The sequence below is a fragment of the Schistocerca serialis genome, chromosome 2 (genome assembly GCF_023864345.2).
Source record: "Schistocerca serialis cubense isolate TAMUIC-IGC-003099 chromosome 2, iqSchSeri2.2, whole genome shotgun sequence".
In the NCBI taxonomy this organism is placed as follows: Eukaryota; Metazoa; Arthropoda; class Insecta; order Orthoptera; family Acrididae; genus Schistocerca; species Schistocerca serialis.
Window position 1 is genome coordinate 85,067,748 of NC_064639.1, and position 26,150 is coordinate 85,093,897.

The following is a 26,150-nucleotide window of genomic DNA, read 5'->3' on the forward strand; positions in this document are numbered from 1 at the left end:
TTCTCCGATTTTACATTTTTCACGATCCTACACTGTAAATTCATAGCCCCTGTGAAAAGCCCATAAGATCAATGCTAAAATTTCCGATTTTACATTTATTCCTAATAAGGTTTACCTCGATTCTAAGCTCTTGCTTGGTGTCTTGCTTGACTTCGTCTTGTTTTCTTCCTACTGACATTTAATGTGACTGAACACATTATAAGTGGCACAATGAAACAAATGGTTTGCAACATGGGTGGTGGCAGAGTTAAGGGGATATTTTAGGCCATTGTGGAGAGGGGAGATGTGAGAGAGGAAGTGCTGACGTGTTGCCAACACGACTTACAACATTTAGCTTCACTGCGCTATTATGACAGAACTGCTGCTAGGTTGCAGCAGTAATGGAAAAACATGACAGTCGATTCAAAGTATGCTAAACCGAGCCAATACGTGACAAAAGGGCCCAGCCACCACCTCTTCTTATGCCACTTATAACCCAGTCTCATCTTTTTGCATGTATTTCCAGTGTACTGTATTCAGCAACAATGTCAATCGTGAGCCTCTTAAATTCGAACACTGTGTCTCAAAAAATATGCTTGGTCATAATTGTTGCCCACTTCTACCTAGTGAACCCTTATTGGCAGGTGACCCATTAAGTCACCCAATAGCCTGTGCACCCATGACACCACACTAACACAAGTAAAATGAGCTCACCTATTAGAAATGTGGAGAGGAGGAGTGGCCCTTCAGTGACCGAGTGCAGGTAAGGATGAAACAATTTTGTGAAGTGCTGAAAATTTGCTATGACAAGAGATGTCACATGGAAAAAGAATAAAGGTTTTGTGATAGCACATTTTGAAGACTTTCGTGTTCAAATCTGACATGATACAGTTGGAACAACTACATACACTACTCTTGTATATACTTTGCACCATACATTGTAGATCGTAAAGATTGGCAGCAGTGATGTAGGGCATGAAGCAAAACCATAGCACCCGAGTTTTGTTTCACATTTACATTTTACAGAGTGTACAAAAATTCAATGAGCCAACTTCCAATAAGCTTGTAACGTCAATTGGGGAAGTAAACTATTTTTTTTTTTTTCACGTCTCTGCTTCCCTCATCAAACCTGAAATAACACTTTAACAGTGGTGAGCAAATGAAGTTCAGCTTGTAAGAAAAGCATTAAACAGTAACAGTAATGATGACAAGATTTGTCACTAAGCACATTTCCACATTTAAGCTTATGGTTTAACCACTTAGCTGCTCTTATGTTTTTGGTTTAATTGAACATGTTCATCAAGTTTTGCTTTTTCTGTGTGAGCACAATGGATGATCTCTCCAGAATGTTATTTTGAACGTAAATTTGTGGATGTAGCATGTAGGAAAATAGCTCAATTAACATGTATCCAGATACCAATCTCAATTTCTTATTACTTGTTAGTTCACATATGTGATTTTTTAAGAACTGGTAAAATCCATTACCACAAACTATTGTATAAGCATTATACTGAACATTTAACTTCCTTCACTTCAACGGATTTTATACAAAGTATTGGAGAGGATTGCATTTTTTAATCATATATGCTGAGTACATGTGTTTTTGCTTGTATTTAGGGGAGTTTTAAAATTCCGTCAATTTTGCGTTTTTAACTCTGGACTGCACGAAAACTGTAGTTCTTTATTCTCATGAGGTAAGAAGTGTTATCGAGAGGGGACATCAAATTGATTGCTTATTTTTGGAATTCCAGAAGGCTTTTTACACTGTTCCTCACAAGCAATTTATAATCAAATTGCATGCTTATGGAGTATCATCTCAGTTGTGCAATTGGATTTGTGACTTCCTGTCAGAAATGTCACAGAGTGTAGAAACTGATAGAAGGTCGTCAACATGGGGGCATGTCTGAAGGCATTGCAAAGTACGTTAGAGCAACACATAACACTGTAATATAGTATTTCACACCTAATAACTGGGCTTTGACTTTAATCGTACATCTCTTCCTGTGTGGGACTCAGTATCTGTGCGGGTACAGAATGTAGATGAAAGTGGTAACATGTGGAAGTTTGGTTTGGTACAGGGAGCATGTTTAGGTAGCTGAGGTGGTCAAAGCAGTAGATTCAGGTTCAAGTCTTGGTGCGAGCACAAATTTCAATTGTAACCAATGCATAGTGCAGCCAATGTTCAACAATATTCACAAATTTGCCTATAATTCTCATACCTTACAGGTTGTCTGCAGAAGATGCTGTCATTTACCTTCTTGTAAAGTCATCAGATGATCAAAACCAATTGCAAAATAATTTAGATGAGATACCTGTTTGATGTGAAAAATGGCGTTAAGTATCTACATGAGCAATAAAATGCATCTGCTAAATTTCAGTTACATAATAAATCACACAAATCTAAAGGCTGTAAATTCAGTGAATTACTTTGAGATTATAATTAATAATAACTTATGACATAGATAATGCTGTGGGGAAGCTAAACAAAGACTGCAATTTATTGGCAGAACACTTAGAAAATCCAACAGGCCTACTAAAGAAACTGCCCACACGACATTTGTCCACCCTCTTCTAGAGTACCACTGTGTGGTGTGGGATCAGCATGAGATAGGACTGATAGAGAGCATCAAAAAGTTAAAAACATGGCTGCTCATTTTGTATCATCATGAAATTGGGGAGAACTGGGGTGGCAAACATGAAAACAAAGACATTTTTCTATGCAGCAGGACCTTCTCATGAAATTTCATTACCAACTTTCTTCCCAGAGTATGAAAATATCTTACTGGTGCTCACAGTGAGAATTATCATTACAATAAAATAAGATAAATCAGATCTCGCATGGAAAGATTCAAGTCTTTCTTTCTCCCACATACTGGTTGAGAATGGAACGGCAGAGTAATAGCTTGTAGGTAGTTCCAGGAACTTTCTGCCAAGCATTTAATTGTGAACTGCAGAGTAATTGCATAGATACAAGTGTAGATGGCAAGCCCCTACAACGCACAGAAGGGAATTCTGAAAGGTGGAAGGAATACATGGACGGTCTATATAAGGAAAAGAAACTGAAAACAATATTATGGAAAGAGAAGAGGAAGTAAATGAAGGTGAAATGGGGAATATGAAAATGCAAGAAGAATTTTGCACAGCTCTAAAAGATCCAATTCAAAACAAATTGCCTAGATTCTCTCATTGCTATTGAAGTGCTTCCAACAACTTTGTTTCAGCTTGTATGCAAGATACATCAGATGAGCGAAATAGCCTCAGACTTGTAGTATGAACAATGTAGTAATTCCAATTCCAAAGAAGGCAGATACTGACAGGAGAGGATATTAATGAGCCACAAATTTAACGAATCATAACTCCAAAATACAGAAATGAAGGTAGCAACATTAAAATAAAGGAAGCACAAGCTTCATTTTATGATTAAAAACTGCATTTTTCTTTCTGCAATGTATCTTATTTGTTCCAAAACATGTTTCCCTTTAAATTTAAGGCATCTTCAGTAGAATCTAGAATGATACTTTTTTTTTCTGCATGACTTATTGGTTATAAAACAATTGAGGCCTTGTTTTTTCATGTAAATAGGTGATTACCTACAGTTTTTCAATTTTTTACCAGACATCTGTGTTTCCTCTCATCTGGTCACATGCTGGACATAGCATTATAATTCCATTTATGAAACATAAGCTCTTATTCAGGTTACATCTTTTTCTTCTTCACAACTGTCATGTTCTTTGTGCTAATTGCTGTGGAGTAATGTTATTCTTCTGTCACTAGTTGCTGATATTTCACCAAAAACTGTTACTTACATTCATAACTACTGTGTGTTCACTTTATGTCTCCTTCCATTTGGTTTGTTTGCAGACATCTCATGAATGTCATGAAATATATGCTGAAAACTAGTGTCTGTTCATTTCTGTTCTCCTTGTACCCATGTCCCGTGTGTGTGTGTGTGTGTGTGTGTGTGTGATGGGTGTGGTTAGTCAGGAGAATTGTTGAAAGTTTTGGAGTTCAGCTGATTAGAGTTTTGGTTTAAATGTTTTGTTGGGGCGTTCATGGAAGAGTTAGTGGAAAGGGGCTGGGTGGTATTATTACGATAATAATCCTCCGTTGGCGTGTTACTTATTATTTTATCCATTAATGTAAAAAGTGAGTAGTTTGTCATGTGTACTTCATTGTTCAACATGGTTTTATTTTCTGCTTTGGTTTATTTGTATGTGGTATTTTCGTGCAGGGTTAGGTGGTGTTTTTTATTGTTGATTCTGATTATTTTCATGCCCTCTCCTACAGGGATCAGCTAGTGATTGTGCTCTCTCAGGAGTTCTGCAAATGTGGAGTGGTTTGCCCATACTTCCAGGCTCTCATCTGTTGTTTGGTATTTGATACACCGAGCATATGAGATCCTGGAACTATTGGACAAAACACTCCACATCTGCAGAATGCCCGAGAGAATACACGTCACCAACCTGCCTATGTAGAATATATTAAAATAATTAGAATCAACAATAAAAACCTCCTAACCCTGCAACAAAATTATCAGATACAGAAAACCAAAGCAAGTACACATGACAAACAGCTGACTGTTTGTATTAACTTATAAAATAATAAAGTAACACTCCAACAGAGGATTATTATCATAAGACCACCCAACCCCTTCCCAGTCGCTGTTCTTCGAACCTGTCCACAAAACATTTAAACCAAAACTCATATCAAATGAACATCAAAACTTTCAGCCACTCTCCAACAGGCAATACATACACATACAACTTTCTACAACTCTCATGACTAACCCCCCTTCCTCACACCCCACACACAAATGGGTATGACCTGCTGAGAGCCAAAGTGGTATAACCCAATTTTCCCAATTCTCAGAAATGAGAGGTTTTGCATTTCATTTAATGTACATTCATGCTTCACAATAATTTATAATTCATTTGATGAAATGTACCAATGCAATATTATAATTACCTTTTCTATAGACATTTTTTAATTTCCTTTTTATAGTTCCCGAAAGTTGGAGTATCAGTTTTCCTCACAGCAATTTACCTATACTGAAAGATAAAGAAATGCAAATCAAGAGTTGTACCACTCCTCTTATAAATGTCTAGGTGACGTTGAATACCTAAGAAGGAATACACTATCTTTTTAATCTCCATAATTGGAATTTATTTATAAAACATAATGTGATGCAGGAAATATATGTCTGCACTTATTGCTCCCATTATGCACTTTTCTCTCACAAACTGAGTTAAAATAATTGCATTATTGTTGTTAATTACTAGATGCTACCTGCTGGGTCTGTCTAATTGTTCAGCAGTGCTTTCACCTGCAAAATACAAATAAATTGTTGTTTCTAAATGTTGAAATATCTTTAAGTGTAATTCTTGTCATGCTGATATTTCAAGAGTCTTTACAATGGAGCATGTCTGTTTACTCGATTTCACCATCTACATCATCTTCCTCTGCTGAAGGGGCAACATGTCCAAGTCCAGATTCCTGAGCCAAACTTGCAGTTGTTAGTTGATTGAAGAAAGTTGGAGGGATGTATGGGAGAAGTGTCATCATGTCTCTCCTTTTTGATTTGGTGACAGGTCGTAAAGCATTTTTGAGAGGGATGAGTTGAACACTAGACAAACGAGGGTGGCCTCGAGCACAATGTGAAGTTGTAATATCCAAAATTTTGAAAGGGACTGCATCAAGAGATTCTTTGTATAAAAGGAGACGTGAGCATTCATTCTGGAAATCAAGCTATTGAATGTGAAGCCAACTGATCTTTTCATTTTGTGTTATTCTTTCTAAATGTTACATTTTTCTCTAGATAGTTCGTTGAGAAAAAAAATCATTCTACAAATGGTAAAGGGTTGTTTCCTCCTTGCCTTTTGAATGACATTATACCAATCATCCAGACAATATCTAAATTAATGCAAGTTTTGTACTCTGATTTTTCCCAGTTGCTGCTTCACTGTATGTCATTACATGATGAGCATTATGGGCATGGAGTTCTACATGCCCTAGAAGGCAGAAACCTGCTTCTTGGGATCCTTTCTATGAGAAAGGATCATCCCAAATGTACATAAACACATTGTCCATTTTGAAATCATGAATGCCACAGCTGTATACATGCAAGTTCCTCAAATAATAAGCTTTAGATGTTGAAACCTTAGGGAAAGAGAGTGCTTTCTGAAGATCAAAAATTACGGTTATGATATTCACATTTCCTTGAACTAAGTTAAGTGTCCTCAGGCAAACACTCCCCTGCTATTTCTGCTGTTCTTTAATGTTCATTTTGTTTGTGCACTAATAGTGATTTAAGTGGTTCTTGTGCTGTCACAGGTCTCAACTTTAAGGACACACATGTAGCATAGGTATCTTTCCCCAGGGCATGGAATGATAAGTTGGATCCCTTACTGAGAATACATCTATAGAAAGTTTCCTTCACTATACTTCTTTCTGGAACTTGTTTCTCAATGTAGTCTTCTTTGTAAAGATCTTACATGGTCTTAACATTGAGATCAGGGCTGAGATATTTTCTTTTAGCAATGTGTACGCTAGTGTAGTGACTTTTGTATGATGGGAAACATTTAATGTGGTCCACTACTATGTTGACAACATCCTTGGGAATTTTGTTTTTTGGAATATTCTTCCCTCCCAAATCCTCCCCAGGTGTTTGTCCTCCTTCTTTCTTTAGTGCTAAAGTTATTCGATCATTAGAAATGGAAGAGGTATTGAAGAAAAAATGTTTGCATACAAGAATGCTTTCTGTTTTTACAGTCACAAAGCATTTGTACATAACTGATTTTGGTCCCTTGCACTTGCCTTCATAACGAACATGTTTCACCAGTCTACAGAGGTAAGCATTCTGTTTGCTGAAGCTTCCCAAAGCCCAAAATGCTTCAAACAAAGCATACCCCTCACCAGTGCTTAACAGACACACATTTCTTACATCAACCACAATCTTTCCCACTGAATTTCTTTGCTTCAACATGTTTCCTTTTGGTTAATACATAAGATTCCCCTTGGGTTTTCTTTGTAGTTACCAAATGTTTCTGTTGATTTTGAGGTTGACATTTACATTTTTTACTGATTCCAGAGTATCCTTTATCCTTGGTTTTGTTTCTAGGCAGTGGATCTCGTGTTGTGTTGCAGTATGTTTAAGTGTCAGGAACATCACATTGATACCCTAGTTCAGCGGTTGGTGAGGATGGTCCTGTGGCCTCTTCAGGAGGCTGACATCGATTTTGTAGCTAAGTGATCTGTGCTAATTCTGATGCCTGAAATGGAGGATATTCAGGACTGGTGTCAGTCTCCAAAGATGAAGCCATAGTATTAATAATATTTCTTCTGTAGTACTTCACAGTTGTTTGTCCAACAACAAACATTGTCCTAAATAGTCCACTGATCTGTTATCAAAATCTTCATGGCCGGAACCTTCACTACCATTGGAAAGCTAGTAGTCTGGATCATTCATGTTCAGTCCTGGAAATAAGGCTAAATGTTCACTACTAGATTCATATACATTTTGACCTAAAACACTTGCAACTACTGCGATTTTACCCTGCTTAATGTACTGTGAACTGTGCTCTCCTGTCTCAAAATTATTATTTATTTTTTATAATTTATCTCAACCTCTGCCATAAATTTTAAGGAAACAAGAACAGCATTTGCAAAACTTCCATAGACATGGAATAAATAAATAAATAAATAAATAAAAACAAAAAAGGAATCGAAAATAAATATCTGACATCATAAACTTGAAGTCCAGTAATTAAAATTCCTCATTTGGCATGTGAATATTCTGTTCTGATTCTTTTGTGAATAGATCAAACAAAGCACAATGTGTTAATATAACAACAAAAACAATCAATTATTTAATTAGATAGATAAAAGATAGACTCACCAGGTGACAGCAGAACATGCACATAAAAGATTGTTATAATTGGAAAGCTTTTGGTGCCAGTAGCTCCTTCTTCAGGCAGAAGGGTTAAGGTGAGTGAAGGAAAAGGACTGGAGAGTCTGCATCCAAACAAATACATTTGCCTTGGATGCCAAGGCTGTATGGGAGGAAATGTTGGATATGGAAAGGACGGCAACTGTCAGAATGTAAGTACTGTTGTTTGTTGTTAGGTTTAAATTGGACAGAAGTGTGTAGCTGACCTTCAGTGAGGACGAGTTCAACATCAAGGAAAGTGGCATGGGATACAGAATAGGACCATGTGAAATTTAACTGGGAGAAGGTATTCAGAGATTCTGGGAATTTTAGCTCGTCAGCTTCACCAGTGCCTTATAAAGACAATTTCTGTTTAAATAACATCTGGGAAATACAAATCTGAAGAAAGAAAATGATGCTAATATTTACTAGCACTGTTTCAATGCCTTTTTGATTTTAGAGTGTAAACAAACATGCAAAACGACACGGAACAACACGACCACATGGTCTTGCCTCTTCACTTACACAACTGCCCACTGACCCACAAATGCGCTCTTCATTCTGGCGTGAGAACAAGAATGCATTTGTTGCGCTCAAGTGGCCCGGTGGGAGTTATCATTATACAACTTCTCCACAACAAATTCCGGTGCATTGAGAATAAACTGAGCGGTATAACTCAGACACTAAATTTTTTTGACTTAGACCACTTTGGTTCTCAGCAGCTCATATAAAGAGAACAGAAATGAACAGATGTTAGTTTTCAACATATATTTTGTTATGACTGCAACATGTACATACACAAACCAAACAGGAAGAGATATAAAATGAACACATGGTAATTATGACTTTACATCACATTTTTTGGTAAAATATCTTCAAAGTGGTGTCAGAAGAACAATAGAGCTCCACAGCAATTAGTGCAAGAAACATGAAAATCATGACGAAAATATTTCGTACAGTGAATATGTGCTTATGCTTCGTTAAGTGAAGTTATAGTGTGACTTTCAGCATGTGACAAGATGAGAGGAAATTCACATGTAAGTCAAAACCTCAAAAAACTGTAAGAAATCACTTGTTTACGTAAAAACAAGAGGTGAATTGTTTTGTAATCTATAAATAGTGCATATCAAGACAAAACTAGAATCTACTGAAGGTGTCTTAAAGTACAAGTGAGAACATACCTGGAACAAATAATGTACATTGTTACATTGTAGCAAGTGAAATGCTGTTTTTATTTACAAAATGAGTATCTCTATGCTTGCTGCAAATTATGACAATGCAAACAAACATGTTATAGTAAAAAACGTTTTTACTAACTGGAATCTGTACTGAAATACCATGTACATATCTGTTACTAAGTGTAACAAGCCAGTATTAAAAAGTTGGAGAAAGGGTGGCTGTTAACATTTAAAACAATCAGAAGATCAATCTCTGTGCATGCTTGTGGTGGATATGTACAAGCACATTCAGAATTTAGTCTTCTATTATGGTCGATGAGAACAAACACATAAAGAGCAAAGCTTAGTGATGGTTTTAATCACTGAGAGTCATGCTTTGCCCAATGTTTTACTACTGACATGTTACGCTTAGCAACAATGGTGGCCAGCATTGAACTTACGCACAGATTTCTTTTTTATTATTTTTGTGTTTTAATATTTTTATAAATAGTGTATGTTCCAGTTCATTTCCAGAGATCTGAGTTACACTTTGTAACAATGATGCTGTGGACAGCATGGTTCACAGATCTACATCTACATCTACTACATCTACATGACTTCTCTGTAATTCACATTTAAGTTCTTGGCAGAGGGTTCATCGAACCACAATCATACTATCTCTCTACCATTCCACTCCCGAACAGCGCGCGGGAAAAACGAACATCTAAACCTTTCTGTTCGAGCTCTAATTTCTCTTATTTTATTTTGATGATCATTCCTATCTATGTAGGTTGGGCTCAACAAAATATTTTCGCATTCGGAAGAGAAAGTTGGTGACTGAAATTTCGTAAATAGATCTCGTCATGACATAAAAGGTCTTTGCTCTAATGACTTCCATCCCAACTCGCGTATCATATCTGCCACACTCTCTCCCCTATTACGTGATAATACAAAACGAGCTGCCCTTTTTTGCACCCTTTCGATGTCCTCCATCAATCCCACCTGGTAAGGATCCCACACCGCGCAGGAATATTCTAACAGAGGACGAACAATCGTAGTGTAAGCTGTCTCTTTAGTAGACTTGTTGCATCTTCTAAGTGTCCTGCTGATGAAACGCAACCTTTGGCTTGCCTTCCCCACAATATTATCTATGTGGTCTTTCCAACTGAAGTTGTTCGTGATATTAACACCCAGGTACTTAGTTGAATTCACAGCCTTGAGAATTGTACTTTTTATCGAGTAATTGAATTCCTACGAATTTCTTTTGGATCTCATGTGGATCACCTCACACTTTTCGTTATTTAGCGTCAACTGCCACCTGCCACACCATATAGCAATCTTTTCTAAATCACTTTGCAGCTGATACTGGTCTTTGGATGACCTTACTAGACGGTAAATTACACCATCATCTGCGAACAACCTAAGAGAACTGCTCAGATTGTCACCCAGGTCATTTATATAGATCAGGAACAGCAGAGGTCCCAGGACGCTTCCCTGGGGAACACCTGATATCACTTCAATTTTACTCGATGATTTGCCGTCTACTACTATGAACTGCGACCTTCCTGACAGGAAATCATGAATCCACTCGGACAACAGAGACAATACCCCATAGGCTCGCAGCTTGATTAGAAGTCGCTTGTGAGGAATGGTGTCAAAAGCTTTCCGGAAATCCAGAAATACGGAATCGACCTGAGATCCCCTGTCGATAGAGGCCATTACTTCGTGCGAATAAAGAGCTAGCTGCGTTGCACAAGAACAATGTTTTCTGAAACCATGCTGATTACATATCAATAGATTGTTCCCTTCGAGAGTATATGCTCCAAAACCCTACTGCAAACCGATGTCAATGATATAGGTCTGTAGTTCGATGGATTACTCCTACTACCCTTCTTAAACACTGGTGCGACCTGCACAATTTTCCAATCTGTAGGTACAGATCTATCGGTGAGCGAGCGGTTGTATATGATTGCTAAGTAGGGAGCTATTGTATCAGCGTAATCTGAAAGGAACCTAATTGGTATACAATCTGGACCTGAAGACTTGCCCGTATCAAGCGATTTGAGTTGCTTCGCAACCCCTAAGGTATCTACTTCTAAGAAACTCATCTAGCAGCTGTTCGTGTTTCAAATTCTGGAATATTCCATTGGTCTTCCCTGGTGAAGGAATTTCGGAAAACTGCGTTCAATAACTCCGCTTTAGCGGCACAGTCGTCGGTAACAGTACCATTGGCACTGCGCAGCGAAGGTATTGACTGCGTCTTGCCGCTTGTGTACTTTACATACGACCAGAATTTCTTCGGATTTTCTACCTAATTTCGAGACAATGTTTCGTTGTGGAACCTATTAAAGGCATCTCGCATTGAAGTCCGTGCCAAATTTCGCGCGTCTGTAAATTTTAGCCCATCTTCGGGATTTCGCGTTCTTCTGATCCTTTAGTAAGCATGGTACAATTCTTATTAATTTATGTTGTAATACTCTTTAAATAATGTTTTTTTTTTCCCCTTTTTTTCCCGAGATTTTTAAGTTCACAATAACTTTACGGAAATTTTCTGTTTATTTTCATATATCTAAAGATGGATGTTAATAAACAAAAACCTGTAGCCAGCAATTTTTTAACGAATAATACAAATCAATATATTTCCTTCACCTGACAGCATCAGGCATTACAAACTAATTTGTCTCACTCATTATTAAAGCCCTTACACTAAATTCATATTTTATACCACCAAAAGCTGCCATTAAAAAGTAGTTCATTCTACTCTAACTAGTCTGAAATCACCTTACAACTCAAGGTCTCATAAAAAACATGTCTGTCATTGCCATTGTACATCAAATACATAACTGGGCTTGGAAAAAAGGTGTTCTGTCCATCATGATTAAGCGATCAATTGGATATGTTCTTTAATTACATCTCTCTGAGCATACACTGAAGAGCCAAAGAAACTGGCACACCTGCCTAATATACATGTATGGCCCCAGCAAGCATGCAGAAGTGCTGCAACACAACGTGGCATGAACACGACTAATGTCTGAAGTAGTGCTGGAGGGAACTGACACCACAAATCTGTAAGAATACAAGGCATGTTACAAAGCATCCAAGATATGCTCAACAATGTTCATCTCTGGGGATTCTGGTGGCCAGCGAAGTGTTTTAACTCAGGAGAGTGTTCTTGGAGCCACTCTGCATCAATTCTGGAATTTCCCAAGTCTGTCAGAATACACAATGGACATGAATGGGCACAGGTGATCAGATAGGATAGTTATGCACATGTCACCTGCCAGAGTAAGATCTAGATATATCAGGAGTCCCATAACACTCGCAACTGCACACGCCCCACACCATTACAGAGCCTCCACCAGCTTGAACAGTCCCCTGCTGACGTGCAGGGTCCATGGATTTATGAGATTGTTTCCATACCTGTACATGTCTATCTGCTCAATACAATTTGAAACAAAACTTGTCTGACCAGTAAACATGTTTCCAGTCATCAACAGACCAATGTCAGTGTTCATGGGCCAAGAGAGGGCTTAAAGCTCTGTGTCATGCGGTCATCAAGGGTATACGAGTGGGCCTTCGGCTCCAAAAGCCCATATCAATGATGTTTCACTGAATGGTTTGCACGCTGACGTTTGTTGATGGCCCAGCACTGAAAATCACATAAATTTGAGGAAGGGTTTCACTTCTGTCATGCTGAACGATTCTCTTCAATTGTCGTTGGTCCTGTTCTTGTAGGATCTTTTACCAGCAGAAGCGATGTTAGAGATTTGACATTTTACCGGATTCCTGATATCCATGGTAACCTCGTGAAATGGTCGTATGGGAACCCCCCCCCCCCCCCCCCCCCCCCCCTCCCCATCATCGCTACCTCGGAGACGTGTACAGTCCGCGCCAGGTATCTGAGAGGTTCATGATCGTTACTCTGAAACAGCTGGATAACCACCGCACATGCACTAAAGTTTTCAGCTCTGACCAAATACATTCAGCTGCTCCGAGTGTGCCACATGTGTCCGTTGTGAGTACAGCAAACTTTCCACCTTTGTGTTCATTTTCGGTATTTGTATTACTAGTGCACAGTGACTTCATACTGAATATGACATCTATTAGTATTTCATAATTAAAAGCAGAAAACTGAATGTTTATGGAGGCTGAGTCCTCTCAGGGGATGAATATTCCAGTGGAGCAAGCTCAGCTGAGAGTTGAAGTGGCCATAAGCGTTTCATGTAGCACTATCCAGAAAATTAAATGGGAAGGCAAGCTACTGAAATATCGCAGGAAAAATAAAAAACATAAATGCAAAAGAATTAGAGATGTTGACAGTTTTGATGCGGCTGCTGTTAGGAGAATTGTTTACAACATTTATGTGACTGAAAAACGTTGGTCTACAGTGGAAGGATTTAAACAGAAGTTGAAAGAAGTTGTAGATTTTCAAGATAGTGACACTAGTGTAAGGTGGCTACTAAAGAAATTCGATTTCTGCTGGAAAAAAACAAAATCAAGTAGGCTGATACTGTTAGAGAGAAGCGATATTACAGAAAAAAGAATATCATATTTGAAGCAAATTAAAAAATGTAGGGATGAAAACAAAGACATTGTTTATGTTGATGAAACTTTTATTTTATTGTCACAGATCACTGGGAAATCATGGAATGATAATACTGTTCACAGTCTCCTCAAACCGGTATCAAAGGGACAATGCCTAATAATAACTTATGCAGGCGGCAAAATGGCTTTATTCCTAATGCGCTTGTTATGTAGAAGTCAAATCAAGCAATGGGAAATTACCACAACCAACCCAACCACCCAAATTATGAGAAGTGGTTGACAGAAAAGCTGATTCCCAATTTAAAATCTAACTATGTAATGGTTCTTGACAATGCGCCCTATCACAACGTTAAAATAAACAAAGCTCCAACATCTCACTCGACTAATGATGATATCAGACTGTGGCTAACAAAGGAATGTATTCCATTCTTGGATGACATGTTGAAGCCCGTTTTCTATGAGCTCGTTCGAAGAACCAAAGCAACAACCACTGAGTATTCCATCCTTGAAACTGCTTGTCATGTTGCCTTACGCCTTCCTCCTTATCATCCAGAATTAAATTCAATAGAAAATATTTGGTTGCTTGTAAAAGGTTGGGTAGATTCTAGGAACATTCTCTGCAATGTAACGTCTGTGAAAAATTTGTGTGAGGAGAAATTTAAATCCATGAGTAAAGAAGACTGGATTCCACTGTGTCAACACATTAAAAAGATTTTTCTTGCCAGGTACGATGATATTTTGAAGCTGATAATAGACCCATGATGATGCTACACTTGAAGAACTCAAAACAATTTGTGAATTGGGATGGGGAATGTGTCTCCCATAAGTCCAACCCCTCGTCCAAGTCGTGGGAGATGGGCAACGGCACAAAGTAGGGGACTCCTATAGGGGCGATGTACAGCGGGGACTTCGTGTGCCCCAGGACCACTACAGTAGCTGGGAAGGCCCTATGGGAACACTGAAACGTGATGGCTAACGGGGCTCTGGTGAAGCTGCGATAGGCCTAGCAAGCCAGTAGTGGATAAATCAACTGCTTTTAAAAAGGGAACATGCCTCGGATCACGGAACGGATTTAAAGGAAACCGACCAAGCAATGGAAAAGGATTACGAGATGGTTTACGACTGGGCACCTTAAACGTAAGGACTCTAACTGGGAAGTTAGAAGAAATTGTAGAAATGATGGAAAGGAGGAAATTGGACATCTTGGGACTTGCTGAGACTAGGTGGAGAGGAGTTGGTGAAAAACCACTAAGTAAAGGATGTAAACTGTACTGGATAGGGAATGAGAGGGGAAGAAATGGAGTGGCAATAGTGGTCAGAGAGGGTCTGCAGGAGGAGGTGGAAGGTATCAATGATCGAATGATAAAAGCCAGAGTACGAGTGAAAGGAAAAAGCATTGAAATCATCCAAGCATATGCCCCACAGGTGGGGTGTACAAAAAAGGAGAAGGAGGAATTTGAAGATGACATGCAAAAGCAGCTAAATGGAGGTAATCAGATTATAATAGGGGACCTCAATGCACATGTTGGCACAGACAGGAAAGGATTCGAGGAGATAATGGGACCAGAGGGCTGGGGGAACTGAAATAGAGAAGGAAAATTGTTGCTGGAATTCTGCAAGAGGAATGGGCTGGCGATCGCAAATTCCTGGTACAAGAAGAGAAGTAGCCACAAAATAACTTGGTACAGTGGAGACTGGTCCCAAACTTCAGTAGTTGACTATGTACTAGTGGATAGGCAGATGATGAGCAGCCTCACAGATGTTAAGGTCATTCCATCTGAGGCCTTAGACAGTGACCATCGGCTGTTGGTAGCCACCCTGAGAGAGAAAAAAGATAGGAGGGCAACAGATATACAGGAGAAAAGGTTGAAGACATGGATGCTGAAAGAGGATGAACGGAAGACCCAGTACCAGACACTGATCAGGAAGAAGCTGCCAAAGGAAGATCAGAGAACAGTGGAAGAAGAATGGGGAGATTTTAAGAGGGCTCTAGTTGAGGCAGCTGAGACTGTGTGCGGAAGAACTAGCACAAAGAGAAGAAGTAAGGAAACCCCATGGTGGAACAACATATGTAAAGAGGCAGTACTTCGAAAGAACAAAGCCTTCAGAGAATGGTTCCAGACCCGAACAGAGGAAGCTAGGGTAAAATATAAGGAAAGCAAGAAAGCGGCACAGACCATAGTAAGGGCGGAGAAGAAGAAGTGGATGGAAAAATGGACAAGAATGTTAGAAGAGGACAGTGAAGGGAACAAAAAAGTACTTTGCACCATGGTAAGAAATAAGAGGAACGACAGAAGCGAGTGCCTGAGGATCATGGATAATAATGGAAGAGTTCTGGAGGAAATGCATGAGCTCAAAAAGATTTGGAAGGAGTACTTTGAAGATCTGTTGAATGCCGCCAAGTGGGTAACTAACAGCGATGGAGAGCCTACGGCAGCAGACGATTATAATAGTGGGGAAATTGATGATCTAACTTGGAATGAAGTGGAAGAAGCCATAAAGAGGATGAAAGGGGGCAAGGCACCAGGTTGGGATGAAGTAACAGTGGATATGATACGAGCAGCAGGAGAAGTAGGAACCCAGTGGCTATACAGAGTGCTGAGGGTGGTGTGGAAGGAGAACAGAATTCCTGAGGATTGGAAGAAAGCAATTATAGTCCCGATCTTCAAGAAAGGGGATAAAAGGAGATGTGAGAACTACAGAGGAATCACCCTGCTATGCCACTGTGGAAAAATCTATGAAAAGATCCTGGAGAAGAGAATAAGAAGCAGTATTGAAAGTAGACTGCAAGAGGAGCAGTACGGTTTCAGACCGGGAAGATCAACAACTGACCTCATATTTGCGGTAAGGCAACTGCAGGAAAGGCACTATGAGTATGGGAAGGATTTAATCATGGCCTTTTTAGATATTGAGAAGGCGTATGACAGTATCTTTAGGGACAAGCTCTGGGATGTGCTGAACGCAAAAGGGATAGATGAAGAGATAACACGAAAAGTCAGAAAAATGTATGAGGGAAGTGAGAGTTGTGTGAAAGTGGGGAGGGAACGTACTGCATGGTTCAAGCTGGAAAATGGGCTGCGACAGGGAAGTGCACTTTCGCCTTTATAGTTTATTATTGTTATGGATGAAATCCTACAGCAAGTATCAGATGCAATTGGAGATCATAAAATGAAAGCAGTGCTTTTTGCCGATGACCTGATGTTATGGGGAAATTGCGAGAAGGAGGTGCAAGAGCAGTTAGATGTATGGGAGGCAACGGTAGCACAATATGGAATGCATTTCTCTGCAAAGAAAAGTGAAATAATTGTCACAACAACATTTGTGTGGATATAACTTGTGGAGGGGAAAAACTACAAGTGGTAGAGAACTTCAAGTACCTGGGAAGCATGATTGAAAGTAAGGGGGGAAACACAATGGAAATAAATGAAAGGTGCAGAAAAGCAGGGCAGTTCTACAAATGCATTAGGAGGCTTATTTGGAGCAAGGAGGTACCACAGAAATCCAAGGGAATTATATACCGAACCTACTTTGTCCCCATATTGGCATACGGAAGTGAGACATGGGTAATGCACAAAAGCGACAAAAGTAGAATACAGGCTAGTGAAATGAAGTTCCAGAGGAGCAGGTTGAGTGTAACAAGACGAGACAGATTGCGAAATGTGTATGTGAGGGAAAGACTAAAGGAGGAACCAGTACAGGACAGGACAGAAAAATCAAGACTGCAGTGGTATGGACACATGAAGAGAATGGATGAGGGAAGAATTCCAAAGAGGATGTTTGATCTGCAACTGAAGGGGAAGAGGCCCAGAGGAAGACCAAGAGATGGATGGGTGAAGGGAGTGAAGGAATGCGTGACGAGAAGAGGGAGAAGAGGAGAGAACTGGACGAAGGTGGAAGAGGGGGAATGGTGGAAAGACAGAACACGATGGAGAGGCTTGTGTTCCTGACAGACCCAGCCAGTGGCTGGAAACTGTCCAAGAAGAAGATGGGAAATGTAAATATTAATAATCTGTAATAAGACACAAAGTAAATAATTTATCCTAAGATTTACCTTAGTAGTATTTATCAGACAAATGAATGGATTGATTTTAGTGGTTCTTCATCAGAAAGAAGGTATTCTATTATTAATACAGTAAATATTGTGAAATACATTTCTCTAACGTCCTACTACTAGGTAATTTAATCCTCATAATTTTTGATTAAGTAAGAAATGTTAAGGCACACATTTTGTTTCTCGATTAAAACTGGGAAAATTAAATGTCCAAGTGATTATCTCGAGACACCGGGACATTTATGTGAAAGCTGAGACGTCTGGTCAGCCTAGTGCAGTCAATGTCCTCAGCTCCGCGTGTATACGCTTGCTCCGAGGTCTACAGCAGTCCCTGCTGTGATGTCATCAATGCTTTCAGATATCTGGTGCGGAGTGTACCACTGTTCGTATGCTGACTACAACACCACGTTCAAACTCACTTAAATCTTGATAATATGTCATTGAAGAAGCAGTAATTGATCTAACAACTGCACCAGACATTTGTTGTCTTATGTAGGCACTGCCGACTGCATTGCCGTATTCTGCCTGTTTACATGTTTCTGCATTTTAATTTGCATGCCTATACCAGTTTCTTTGGCACTTCAGTGTATACTGGAGTGATGGTGTGCTAGGCAATGTATTGTCATACTCCAAGTCCAATAGATACTACAGTGTTACAGCAGCTTTTGGTGGTATAAAAATGACTTCCATACAACAAACTGAACCTGTGGAGCACAGTTTAAAGGATATAATTTCCTTATAATTTTAAAGTACTATGCTTACTGTCTTTACCTTCCAACTTACAAGCAGAGTCTCTGAATCTTTCATTTTAACTCTGACATCTCTTGGTGGGGCCTCAGGAACTTCCTCCTTTGTCGTTACTGTGAGAATATTACTGTAGTTAGATGCCCCAACATCATTTACAGCGAGAACTCTTATGTTATATACATGTGCTGGCATGAGGTCACTCAACGAGGCTACTTGCTGGAGTCCATCCACCTCTATCTGCGGTACGTCGAGGCTCCATGGCACTGTCAACATGTGTAGACACTGCTAGGAATTACGCTGTTTCTGAGATAAGTACATATCAATGAAGATACATTTGTAACAAACTATGGAGAATTACTACAGAACAAACATACCTGACATATTTTTATACTGGATGATGTATGATGTAATGGCACTGTTTCCATCATATGGCTCTTTCCAACTCAGTTTTAGTGAGCGACTGGTAAAATTATTTACATGGGCATTTATTGGTGGTTCTGGTGGCTCTTGTACTATCAATTTTACTTCCAGCCGGTCACTTCCATACTCGTTTGAAGCCACACATTCAAAAGTAGTAGTATCTTTCCTTTGAAGATCGTGGACAATCAGTTTTGAAGATGTTCCATTTTCTGATTCCTCTTCCTTCAATATGATATGTGAGTATAGTTTTCTGTCAAACTGGTGCCCATTACTAAACCAGGTAATTGAAACTGGCTTATCTCCTTCAGCTGTGCAATCAAGAACTGCTGTGTCACCTTTCAAAGCTGTCACATTCTGGTGTGCCATACTAAATCTTGCTGGTACTGAAACAGTAATTTGATAAATATTTCCTAGTAGTCAACAGAGACAATTCCAGTTAATTGCACATCGTTTGCTACTGAAAAACTTGCCAAATATTTTCATGAGAATAACGATAGAAGAATGTAATTGTTAACATTGCAAATGAATCCAGGATACTTTCACAAATTAGTATTGCCTGTGGTCAAAATTTGGCCAACGACCAGCTGAGTCAGTGGACCTGATCTACAATAAAAAAACTGCACTGAAAATTCATCAAACCACAATTATAGCTCTCAAAATTATTTGGAATCATGTTCAGTGCACATTTAAATGTATGCATCAGGATAACAATAGAATTAGCAACACCTGCATTATTCCTATTACTTTGTCTATGCAAAAACTGTGTCTCTCTAGCTCTTTGTCTTTCTTTTGACCCATTAGTGTCCTTCTTTGAGGAATAACCCAAAGGAAATTTATTTTCTTTATAATACCGGAAGTTTCAGGTATTGAAAAAGAACTGAAATTGAAAATTAAAAACACTTCAACGAAAGTAAATGAAAAAATGATGTTAATAAACAATCAATGGAAATTTGCAATCTATCAGCTGTACTGAGCTGAGGTAAGTACTGGCCAGCCCCTCTATCTCTTTGTTAGTATTTGTTAATAAACAATGTTTGTTGCCCCTGACTGCTTTTTTACTGACAACATCAGTCGCATAGCAGTTGTGACATTGTAGCTACCCTGTGTGCGTGTGTTATTGCATATGAATTATTTGCAATATTTAAACATGAATGTCCCTAGAAAGCAATTTCATGAAATATTTACTTAATAATCACAATACTTATACCGAATGTATGTAGTTCTTTTCAACCACAGAAGGCTTAACAAAACTTTTCAGCAATAATTACATTAAAATAAGAGATCACAGTTGCTGTTATTCACTGTGGTGTACAACACAATCATCAGCAGCCACTACCTGCACAGCAGCAACCTGGTTCCAGTGATAGATGTCAGATCTCATCTAAATATTTTACTAAGTGTTCTTTAAAATTATCTATGGTTGCAGCTTGGTTGTCAGACTTTCATAAGAATCTTGATACTTTTTGTGCCATCCCTCAAAACTGAGTGAAAGGCATGATCCAAGTCAGGAGAAAAACATATATTTTAAATAAAATGCTGCACTCTCCCAATAGGTGGCAGCTTTCTAGCCTTTGTTTCTAGCCTCTCCTTTCCCAAATGATGAGCAAGGGCTGTATAAACAAGGGGCACTTTACACCATGCTACGGTAAGTAATGTGCAAGCCTGATTGGCTGCTGCAGCACCAGTTGGTTGCCCCAACTTCCCACATACTCTGTTGCAAATCTTCTTCCTTTCAACCGAGCTTTCAATTTTGTAAATTAAAAAAAGTTCACAGGGGCCTGGTCTGGAGTGTACAGAGGATGAGGCAGCACAATGATTTCACTTTTTGTGCAAAAGTCAGCCACCAACAGGGATGGATGTGGGGGTGTGTTATTGGGGTCCAAGAGCCACGAATTGTCTTGCCCCATTTCAGACCATTTCCTCCTCACTAAGAGCATCATCAGAAATAATGATGATCTTCTGTGTCCCTGTTTGCAGTTAAAAAATTTTGCACATTGCTAGCAAAGTATATGCTGAGTCATGTCCTGTGTCATCACTTAAAACTGCACCACTTGTGGGCTTAGTTTTGAAAATGTGTCACTCCTGTGAAAATTGAAACCTGGTCATTACTCCAATGATACCCTTGTACTTCTTGTGGGAGAATTACACACCAGTCTCAGCAAAATCGCAGTGAAGCTCTAAACATAGTTCTTCAGCCTGTACACACCCTTTCACTTCTGCAAGTGTAGTTGTTGTAATTTCTTCAGATGCTGGTGTGTTACTGCTTTCACTGTCCATTTACCAAGTTCATCAATGAAACTGTCAAAGGTAACAGTTTTCTTAATTAGTTTATTTTCCTCCCATGTCACATATGTAATTTCAACAGAGTAATCTACTACGTCTTCCAGGCCAAGTCCCTGAAAAGACAGTCCTCCCTTTCCAGGCAGTCACCACCTACTTCAAACAAAGAAATCTCTCAGTTTACATCACAGACTACCAATGACTTCACTCGCCCAACCAAGATGTCATATGTCACTTGCTCTAGTAATTTCTTCAATGTTACCACACAAAGTTCAAAATTCGTGCAGTACACACATAAACAGACATCTCTAGGTGGGTGTGGAACAACCCACTTAGATCGTAGTGAATAAAATTTTGATCTTCCAATATGTGAAGATGTATACTTGCTCTTATAAACTGCAAAAGTTTCTTTAATGCTGTAAGTCATTCACTTTCACAATTTTTTGATCTTCAACTGTTACAGTTATAGTGTCCTTTTTGTTGGCACTTAGGCGAGAACAGTCCTATTTATCTTCCAGATAAAATGACTGCACTATTTGAACTTGAGCTGCTTCTATGGGATGACCATAATAAGGATATGGCCTTCAAAAGACTCCTTTTACAGGCCTCACATTTCTTGATTTGTCTACCATGTACTTTGATACTGATGGAACTTGGTTCAAAATTGTTTTCTTTGAAAATGTCTCTGGAATAATAGTTAAAACTTGCACTTTTTCACTGTAGGATGCACAATATTCAACAGCTGAATTGATATTTGTGAAAAATTCCTGGTAAGAGGTGCAGGAGTACCTTGGTTCATTTTCTTCTGAAGATGGAATTTCTACTTTGAGGAGTGTGGTCAATTTTGCCGTAGCTTCAGTAATTTCTCTGCACTTTCTTGATGCATAGAGCTTATGACTCGACTTCACTGACCACGGTTTCTTAACAGGACTAACACCTACCTCTGTAGTTGACTGATTCATGGTATTTAATTCTTCCTCTACTGATGCAATATCAGCATCATCTGCACCACGGGAGGCTTCACCTTGTTCAGATACTCTCATTGTTGTTATTCTGTCAAAAGATTTAGAACACAAAAAGTCATCACTGGAAACATCTTCACTTTGAAACAGAGTCTTCAAATGAGAACATTTATTCCCAACCTGAACAAAGTCAGATTTTTTGTTTGTCTTATATATCACTCATTTATGGGTATGCAAATAGTCAGCACACTTCACTTTCCTGTGGTCCCCATCAGAAGGCATTTCAAACAGTCCTTTTCATAAAACACACTGCAGCTGTGTCCATTGGCAGATTCCTCGCGAAAACACAAAACTCACTGGATAGTCTCAGATTTATTACAAGCCTCTTCAGTAAACAAATTAGCAATGAACAACTACAATACAGAAACCTGCAATGAACAACCATGACAAAGAAACTGATAAAAAACTACAACAAAGTTTAAGAAATATCTGCAACAATGAAAGTGAAAAGAAATAACTGCAACAAAGACAATAGAAATAAACATTGTAACAAAGAAATTAGTAAGGAACAACTTCAGTGAAGACATACATTACCCTTGAAAGTAAAAAAAAATGATTTTTTAAAATAAAACTGGTCTAACTTAAAACTACAAGGTACTAATCAACAGAAAAAAAATCCAACTTTTCTGGATTGGCATTTTTGGGGGAAAAAAAATTGTAAATTCAAAAGGTGACAGTAAAAGAACTTTGGCAGATATGTCTAAATGGAGGATACCATTGTAATTATAAAGCAATTATCTTTTAAATAAAAAGAGCTCTAACAATATATCTAGAACTGTTACAGACATACAGCATTTAAAAATTTTTACTGAAATTCGCATCTTCAGAATGGTGTTCACAATGTCATCTTGGGAGGCCTGTATCTCGAGGCTTCTTCTTCTTACTTACTCCATATGCTACATTCAATAACATTCGAAACTATGAAGGTAACACCCCAGCCTGAAGTGATACAGATTGTGCCAGCTTCTTTTGGTCTGGGAGAACCTTTCCCGAGCCATTGTGAACAATGGACCTCAGTCTCAACATCGTAACCACAGAGACACGACTCATCACCAGTTATGATTCTCTTAATAAACATCTTGTTCTCATTTGTACAATCTGAAAGTTCTTCGCAGATTGCAGCTCATGAGCTGTGGGACGAACTTGGTGGCTACATGACGCATTCCAAGATGCTGTGTCAGGATTTCATGAGACGATCCAAATAAAAAGTTACATTCTTCTGCAATCTCTCAGCCAGTCAGTCTTCAATTGCCACAATTTTGTTGATGTTCCTAACATAAGTGTCATTGGCACACGTTGAAGGGTGCCCTGAACGATGGTAAAATTTAACTTCTGTCCAGCCATTTTTAATGTGTGAACCATTAACACCAAGTACAGCTTAAGGACTCATTACTGTAAGCATCCTGCATCATTTGGTGTGCCTTTGTAAAGGTTTTCTTGCATTTCACACAAAATTTAATAGAGACGCATTGCTCTTCTAACTAAACCATCTCAAATTTTGTAAACTGTGTGGCACAATGTTCTACAGCACTGAACAATTACTAATAGACATACAACAATGCAACTTCTGGCAGCTACACATTAAACACAGGTGTGCGCAGGGATGCCAATCGCATTTTGCTCCAACGTACCACTGGTGCTAAATTACTAATGTTCTGGGGTTTTTTGAACAGACATAATATATTCTGTACTGTTTCAATCTCTTAATGGTTAAGTGCAGCTGCCTTGTTGGTGTTGCAGTGTTGGAAGAAGAGCAAAACATCATAAGCTCATCAAAGGGTAAGTAAGCTGGAATTGGGCTCCTAGTCAAAGATAGCATGCGTTAACAATGGCAGTATAGGTGGTAACACACAAAACATTTCCCTCAGGTGCCATTTCTCTTGCTTTTTAATATGTGTGACAGTACTTTCTGAAAATAGTATCTGGAGAACCAATATGACAGGAAGGGCCTATATCAAGGTTGGAGGTCATGGAAGTGGGTGGGGGTGGGGGGAATTCCTGAGAGTCTCCTTGACGGACCTGATGTCTCCATGTGGGATCATAGGTGTTTTTATGATTAAAAACAACTACTAAGTGTTATTTGTATAGGAATACCTGTGTAAAGCTGCCTCCATCTGGGTCAGGTTATCAATGGTGGAATGAAAGCTCTGAAACCCCAGTAAATACAGCCAAAGAGCTACCTCGATTCAAAGAACTGGGCCAAGAAAGAGTTCACCATTTGCACCATGGTCCTTTCTACGCAGCTACGGGCAGCAGTTCTACAAAAACCATTGGGGTTTTATATAGTCCTTCCCTTGTTTTGAGAGGCATATTAGGGTTGTTTTGTGCAACACTAAGAAAGTTGCCAGTCTCCTTTATGTGGCTGAACAGGATGAGGAGGGTTTCTTCGCCAGAGGTTACCTCACTGATGGAACATAAGTTCCAACATTTTATGCAAGCCACGAGTGGGCAACCAGCATGACTGATTTCAAACCAGCCCACAGAAGAATTTTGCAGGCTCGAAAATCGCATTGTAGTCTGTCCAGGGCACATGTTCGCATATTTGCACACTCAGTCACAAAAATTGGTTTTTTGATAAATATTTAAAAAATGTCTGTTAACAGCGTTTATGGATATTAACACACTCAACTGCAAACATTTGAATGACTGCCCTATGGCCAAAAATTGCAAAATTACACATAACTGCTTGTTGACAGGAATTGTATATCTCATCCCAATATTTTATGTTCTGTTCATTCTAGTATTAACAGCAAGTAGTCCTTGTGTGTTTTGGACATATTACAAAACTCCAACCATTGACACTGAAAGTAATTTGTAATGAACCATTGACACTGAAAGTAATTTGTAATGAATTACAGTGTGTATACGTTGACAAGAGAAAAAAAATTCCCAGATTTTTCCCGGACTTCCTGGTTAAAAATACACTTTTTCTCCAGTGAAAATACACTTTTTCCATGTTAAGTGACAGCATACTTTCCATCAGAACTGTAAAACAAATTGATCCCTTGAAAGTTTAAGGTTTCATACACTGGTGTAGAACTTTTGAGCACTTTAGAAAGTGAAACTTGAAAAAGAAAAAGATGTTCTGGAAATATCTTTGATGTGAAGCAACATTTACACTGCATATTTTCATATTACAAAAATGTAACTTCAAATTCCACCAAATGCAGCATGTTAGTTTCCAAAGCACTGAAGTTGAGATTGTAATGTGCATTTGTGAGCCAAACATAGCTCATGTTATGTGATCTCATCAGCCAGTAGCAATATCACTGTTAGGTAGCAAAAAATACACAAATAGGAAAAGTTAATTGTTTAAATTAATGCACATAGTGTAGCTACAGCAAAAGCTAAACTTTCCCAAAGTATAGTGCTTGTTTTTTGTGTGTGTTACACTTTTAAGATTACATCACACAAATGTGCAAGTAAAATTTTAAATAATGACATAAATGTCTAGTCTTCTGGGCTTCAAATTCTTCTAATTGGTTGGTCCTCAAAGTGTTACATTTTAAGTGAGAGTCAAATGCTCTGTGATTCAAGAAATCCTTCTAACCTTGTCACAAGTAACAGAATTCTTTTTGCGTGGGGGAAAAAAAAAACCTCTGAAAGTATCACTTTTCTAACCACCATTCACAATATTTCCGCATGACCTGTTAGAAATAGGTTGGTTTCAGCAGTTGCCAGAGAGCACCAGAAAACAGGCATTACTGCACATGGGTAACTACGATGACATAGGAAGCCTGTTTGTTCATACATACAAAGCATTAAGAGATCTTACACTACATCATAAAAGAAACAGGATGTCACAGACTATTCCAAGAGCATTGGAATTTCATTAATCATACTAAAATCCATAATTCCTCTTAAAGTGCACATTCTTATGTCAGATCCACACTGAAGCGGCCCCCAACCTGATATTAAGTTTTTCAGTGTGGTCCTCAGGATGTAAATTATCTCATGTTTGGTTCTTTATTGTGGCATAACACCATACATGCCAGAAGATGAAAATGTGCTCTTGAAATTCAACA

General features: G+C 38.7%; 1 protein-coding gene across 1 annotated transcript in view; it reads right to left on the bottom strand.

Annotated features, from left to right (window-relative positions):
- Window positions 1–26,150, bottom strand: part of LOC126455743 (Down syndrome cell adhesion molecule-like protein Dscam2) — a 408,979-nt gene that overhangs the window by 313,287 nt on the left and 69,542 nt on the right. The window contains exons 4-5 of the mRNA XM_050091511.1: window positions 18,778–19,206; window positions 18,428–18,666 (exon numbers count right to left, since the gene is read on the bottom strand). Of these exons, the coding sequence (XP_049947468.1) occupies window positions 18,428–18,666; window positions 18,778–19,206 (668 nt within the window). The remainder of the gene's footprint in view (window positions 1–18,427; window positions 18,667–18,777; window positions 19,207–26,150) is intronic.